Here is a 6,894-nt window from a genome sequence, read left to right on the forward strand (position 1 = left end):
CTATAACACTTTTTAAAAACAATTGTGTTTTTAGTATATCTACATTCATTCACAGATATATAAAGTTAAGAAAAGTAGATTTTATGTATAATATGATTGCTTAGGCCATTAAAAACATTTCCAAAGAGGAAAATTTGATATTTCAAACAATTAAATTTAGTACATAAACAATAAAAGTTTTTTACTTTAATCTCCTGATTTTAATTTTCTATTACTTAAGTTGGTTCTGTAGCATTTGTATGTACAATTTTCTATTATTATTGAGTTAATTTGTCACTTAACTATCATATTTTCCTATTTTGTAACTACAAGTATAAGAAAATATTTTAAAGCCTCAAGCTACATTTTTAAAATCTTCAACATATCCTGTTTTTCCTTTTTAAAAGTTTTCTGTGCAAATTTTACTTTTGTGTTATTTAATACTGAATTGAAAAATCAAAGAATTTCAAAGCAATTCTCACATGTACTGTTATGTGACATCATATTACATACAAACACATTGACAATAATATGTCCACTTGTAAAATTTACTGTGAAAGAACAGATAATCTTAATGAAATAGAATCCCAATAATACATATATTTTGTATTCATTAAAGGAATCATAACTGCCTCATGACTTTGCATAGCAAGTCATAATAACACCTTTCCATGTGTCACTTGAGCACAATGGTCATCATTTGTATACCACACACACACACACACACACACACACACACAAACACCCTTATGGCAAAAAGCCTTCCTTCTGAGTTGACGCACTGAGTTTGTACACTTGCACACTCCCCGAGACTTAATCTTGCTGCTGATGAATATCCTCATGCCTAAGAATTTTATAGATAACCCAGTAGAAAATATTAAAAATCAAAAAGGCTAATGGAAAGCAGGCTCGGGAGATGGTGTCAATCTTCTTGGCCCGGTCGATAAAGACCTTCCTCATCTCATCTGGGCTCTTCGGCATTACTTGGACAGAATGGTTGGGGCCCTTTGGGGTCACAACTTCTTTGGTTTGCAGACATGGCCCCATTCCATAAGCAGTGAAGCTGAACCGGCTTTCCCTTATCTCATCATCCTGTCATAAGAAAAATAGAAGCATTGAAGTCATAGAATAAGGCAAGGCATGTATAACAAGTGCTTCAGAACCATAACTGAGGCTTTATCATGATAAATGATAACATTATTATAATGAAAAGATAAAGCATATCAAGGTGAGTTGACTTTTGTTCCTATTCAAGTTTTAATGATTTATCCTGCTGTATCATATAGATGAGTCTATTCAATAAAACTCTCAAGTGTTATGTTTTAATAGAAAAACTAAATATTCTGGTGTTCTCCACATATTGCCAAACCACCCAAATAAACTGGGCAAGAAAAAAATCTATGTGGCTAATAAGTTATCCAACATCTGTTGGGTCATCGAAAAAGCAAGAGAGTTCCAGAAAAACATCTACTTCTGCTTTATTGACTATGCCAAAGCCTTTGACTGTGTGGATCACAAGAAACTGTGGGAAATTCTTCAAGAGATGAGAATACCAGACCACCTGATGTGCCTCTTGAGAAATCTGTATGCAGGTCAAGAAGCAACAGTTAGAACTGGACATGGAACAACAGACTGGTTCCAAATCAGGAAAGGAGTATGTCAAAGCTATATATTGTCACCCTGCTTATTTAACTTATATGCAGAGTACACCATCATGAGAAATGCTGGACTGGATGAAGCACAAGCTGGAATCAAGATTACCAGGAGAAATATTAATAACCTCAGATATGCAAATGACCACACCCTTATGGTAGAAAGTGAAGAAGAACTAAAGAGCCTCTTGATGAAAGTGAAAGAGGAGAGTGAAAAAGCTGGCTTAGGGTGATGGTGGCCTCATAGAATGAATTTGGAAGTTTACCTTCCTCTGCGATTTTCTGGAAGAGTTTGAGTAGGATAGGTGTTAGCTCTTCTCTACATTTTTGGTAGAATTAAGCTGTGAAGCTGATCCTGGGCTTTTGTTTACTGGACAATTCTGATTACAGTTTCAATTTCCGTGCTTGTGATGGGTCTGTTAAGATTTTCTATTTCTTCCTGGTTCACTTTTGGAAAGTTGTACTTTTCTAAGAATTTGTCCATTTCTTCCAAGTTGTCCATTTTATTGGCATATAGTTGCTGATAATAGTCTCTTATGATCCTTTGTATTTCTGTGTTGTCTGTTGTGATCTCTCCATTTTCATGTCTAATTTTATTGATTTGGTTTTTCTCCCTTTGTTTCTTGATGAGTCTGGCTAACGATCTGTCAATTTTATTTATCTTCTCCAAGAACCAGCTTTTGGCTTTGTTTATTTTTGCTATGGTCTCTTTTGTTTCTTTTGCACTTATTACTGCCCTAATTTTTAAGATTTATTTCCTTCTACTAACCCTGGGGTTCTTCATTTCGTCCTTTTCTAGTTGCTTTAGGTGTAGAGTTAGGTTATTTATTTGACTTTTTTCTTGTTTCTTGAGATAAGCCTGTATTGCTATGAACCTTCCCCTTAGCACTGCTTTTACAGTGTCCCATAGGTTTTGGGTTGTTGTGTTTTCATTTTCATTCATTTCTATGCATATTTTGATTTCTTTTTTAATTTCCTCTGTGATTTTTGGTTATTCAGCCGTGTGTTTGTTGTTCAGCCTCCATATGTTGGAATTTTTAATAGTTTTTCTCCTGTAATTGACATCTAATCTTACTGCATTGTGGTCAGAAAAGATGCTTGGAATGATTTCAATTTTTTTCAATTTACCAAGGTTAGATTTATGGCCCAGGATGTGATCTATCCTGGAGAAGGTTCCATGCGTGCTTGAGAAAAAGGTGAAATTCATTGTTTTGGGATGGAATGTCCTATAGATATCAATTAGGTCTAACTGGTCTATTGTATCACCCTAATACCAAAACCTGACAAAGATGCCACATAAAAAGAAAACTACAGGCCAATATCACTGATGAACATAGATACAAAAATCCTTAACAAAATTCTAGCAAACAGAATCCAACAACACACTAAAAAGATCATACACCATGACCAAGTGGGCTTTATCCCAGGGATGCAAGAATTCTTCAATATCCACAAATCAATCAATGTAATACACCACATTAACAACTTAAAGAGTAAAAACCATATGATTATCTCAATAGATGCAGAGAAAGGCTTTGACAAAATTCAACATCCATTTATGATAAAAACCCTCCAGAAAGCAGGAATAGAAGGAACATATCTCAACATAATAAAAGCTATATATGACAAACCCACAACAAACATTATCCTCAATGGTGAAAAATTGAAAGCATTTCCCCTAAAGTCAGGAATAAGACAAAGGTGCCCACTCTCACCACTACTATTCAACATAGTTTTGGAAGTTTTGGCCACAGCAATCAGAGCAGAAAAAGAAATAAAAGGAATCCAGATTGGAAAAGAAGAAGTAAAACTCTCACTGTTTGCAGATGACATGATCCTCTACATAGAAAACCCTAAAGATGCCGCTAGAAAATTACTAGAACTAATCAATGAATATAGTAAAGTTGCAGGATATAAAATCAACACACAGAAATCCCTTGCATTCCTATACACTAATAATGAGAAAACAGAAAGAGAAATTAAGGAAATATTCCATTCACCATTGCAACAAAAAGAATAAAATATTTAGGAATATAGCTACCTAAAGAAACAAAAGACCTATATATATAAAACTATAAAACACTGGTGAAAGAAATCAAATAGGACACAAATAGTTGGAGAAATATATCATGTTCATGGATTGGAAGACTCAATATAGTGAAAATGAGTGTACTACCCAAAGCAATCTATAAATTCAATTCAATCCCTATCAAGCTACCAACAGTATTTTTCAGAGAACTAGAACAAATAATTTTACAATTTGTATGGAAATACAAAAAACCTTGAATAGCCAAAGCAATCTTGAGAAAGAAGAATGGAACTGGAGGAATCAACCTGCCTGACTTCAGGCTCTACTACAAAGCCACAGTCATCAAGACAGTACGGTACTGGCACAAAGACAGAAATATACATCAATGGAACAAAATAGAAAGCCCAGAGATAAATCCACACACCTATGGACACAGTCAAAAAATGGCCAAAGAACTAAACAGACATTTCTCCAAAGAAGACATACATATGGCTAACAAACACATGAAAAGATGCTCAACATCACTCATTATCAGAGAAATGCAAATCAAAACCACAATGAGGTACCATTTCATGCCAGTCAGAATGGCTGCTATGCAAAAGTCTACAAGCAATAAATGCTGGAGAGTATGTGGAGAAAAGGGAACCCTCTTACACTGTTGGTGGGAATGCAAACTAGTACAGCCACTATGGATAACAGTGTGGAGATTTCTTAAAAAACTGGAAATAGAACTGCCTTGTGACCCAGCAATCCCACTGCTGGGCATACACACCGAGGAAACCAGAATTGAAAGAGACATGTGTACCCCAAAGTTCATCACAGCACTGTTTATAATAGCCAGGACATGGAAGCAACCTAGATGTCCATCAGCAGATGAATGGATAAGAAAGCTGTGGTACATATACACAATGGAATATTACTCAGCCATTAAAAAGAATACATTTGAATAAGTTCTAATGAGGTGGATGAAACTGGAACCTATTGTACAGAGTGAAGTAAGCCAGAAAGAAAAACACCAATACAGTATACTAACTCATATATATGGAATTTAGAAAGATGGTAACAATAACCCTGTATATGAGACAGCAAAAGAGACACTGATGTATAGAACAGTCTTTTGGACTCTGTGGGAGAGGGAGAGGGTGGGATGATTTGGGAGAATGGCATTGAAACATGTATATTATCATATGTGAAATGAATCGCCAGTCCAGTTTCAATGCATGAGACAGGGCGCTTGGGGCTGGTGCACTGGGATGACCCAGAGGGATAGGATGGGGAGGGAGGTGGGAGGGGGGTTCAGGAAGGGGAACACATGTACATCCATGGCAGATTCATGTCAATGTATAGCAAAACTAATACAATATTGTAAAGTAATTAGCCTCCAGTTAAAATAAATAATTTTTTAAAAAAAATCTGGCTTAATATTCAACATTCAGAAAACTAAGATCATGGCATACAGTCCTATCACTTCATGGCAAATAGAGGGGGAAACAGTGGAAACAGTGTCAGACTCTATTTTGGGGGGCTTCAAAATCACTGCAGACGGTGACTGCAGCCAGGAAATTAAAAGACGCTTGCTCCTTGGAAGAAAAGTTATGACCAACCTAGACAGCATATTAAAAAGCAGAGACGTTACTTTATCAAAGGTCCATCTAGTCAAAGCTATGGCTTTTCCATACTCATTTGAAAAGACCCTGATGCTGGGAAAGATTGAAGGCAGGAGGAGAAGGGGATGGCAGAGGATAAAATGGTTGGATGGCCTCACCAATTCAATGAACATGAGTTTGAGTAAACTCTGGGAGTTGTTGATGGACAGGGAAGCCTGGCGTGCTACAGTCCATGGGGTCACAAAGAGTTGGACACCACTGAGCGACTGAACTGAATTGATTAAGTTATGTTGTGTCTAGTAATGTTCATGTACTACATTTTTTCTCATCATGTGTTTAAATGGGTGCATATATGTTGTTAAAGGGAAAATACCAGGATCACTGACTGAATTTTTCTTTTTTTGTGGAGGCAAGCTTTTTAATGCTGTTTCCTACAACTTCATGTTACTTCATTGGGAAATACAGCTTAGATAGACAACACTGCTGGGTTATTGTTACTCCCCTTGATGTTTTATGCTAACCCATTTGGAATACTATCAGATGGTCAGATATCCTAGTTGATATACAATAACTTTTCGGGTATATTGGTTTAGTTGAAATTATGAAGGAAACCTGGCAGAAATTGGTTTCATGTTAAAGAAAATTACAACATGATAAAAAGTTATGTTCTAAAAAGTAATGTTAATTTTCTCCTAAATGCTCAAATTGAAGAGAATTCATCATGTATGTATATGAAAAGAAAATTTTAAAGAAAAATTACTTAATAAAAAGATGATAAATGAAATATTTTGTAAGAGGAAAATATGGTAATTAATCATTTATAATGAAATTCATTCATGAATAATTTAATGTATTTGTTTAGAATATAACAGTAGGTAGCTGCCTATATATTAAAAGATGACATCTTATAAAGGTATTATATCTCTATCCTTATAGTAATAGAATGGTAAATTAAGAGTTAAAAGTAATTAATTGGCCCACATTCTCAAAAAATTATTTTAGGTCTGTGAAAGTACAGTCTCAATGAGCAGTATATTATAAACTATTAAAGTGAAAAACAGAAATTAAGATGAATTCCAAAATTAAGGAGATGATGCAATAATTCATGAAATAATTTCCTGGGGAATTGTTACATAAAACAATTTCACCTGTAAAAACAGAAACATAATTATTGGAAAATATCTCAACTGTAAGATGTATAAGCTGGAATCAAGACTGCCAGGAGAAATATCAATAACCTCAGATATGCAGGTGACACCACCCTTATGGAAGATAGTGAAGAAGAACTAAAGAGCCTCTTGATGAAAGTGAAAGAGAAGAGTGGAAAAAGTTGGCTTAAAACTCAACATTCAGAAAACTAAGATCATGGCATCTGCTCCCATCACTTCATGGCAAATAGATGGGGAAACAGTGGAAACAGTGTCAGACTTTATTTTTTGGGCTCCAAAATCACTGCAGATGGTGACTGCAGCCAGGAAATTAAAAGACGCTTGCTCCTTGGAAGAAAAGTTATGACCAACCTAGACAGCATATTAAAAAGCAGAGACATTACTTTGCCAACAAAGGTCTGTCTAGTCAAAGCTATGGTTTTTCCGATAGTCATGTATGGATGTGAGAGTTGGACTGT

At 35.3% G+C, this 6,894-nt stretch overlaps 1 protein-coding gene across 1 annotated transcript in view; it reads right to left on the reverse strand.

The window, feature by feature from the left end:
* Positions 1-378: 378 nt before the first annotated feature.
* Positions 379-6,894, reverse strand: part of GLRA3 (glycine receptor, alpha 3) — a 95,126-nt gene continuing 88,610 nt past the window's right edge. Inside the window, exon 6 of the mRNA XM_010840261.1 lies at positions 379-1,071. Within this exon, the coding sequence (XP_010838563.1) occupies positions 793-1,071 (279 nt within the window). The 3' untranslated portion in view covers positions 379-792. The remainder of the gene's footprint in view (positions 1,072-6,894) is intronic.

The sequence above is a fragment of the Bison bison genome, unplaced genomic scaffold (genome assembly GCF_000754665.1).
Source record: "Bison bison bison isolate TAMUID 2011002044 unplaced genomic scaffold, Bison_UMD1.0 scf7180017864143, whole genome shotgun sequence".
In the NCBI taxonomy this organism is placed as follows: domain Eukaryota; kingdom Metazoa; phylum Chordata; class Mammalia; order Artiodactyla; family Bovidae; genus Bison; species Bison bison.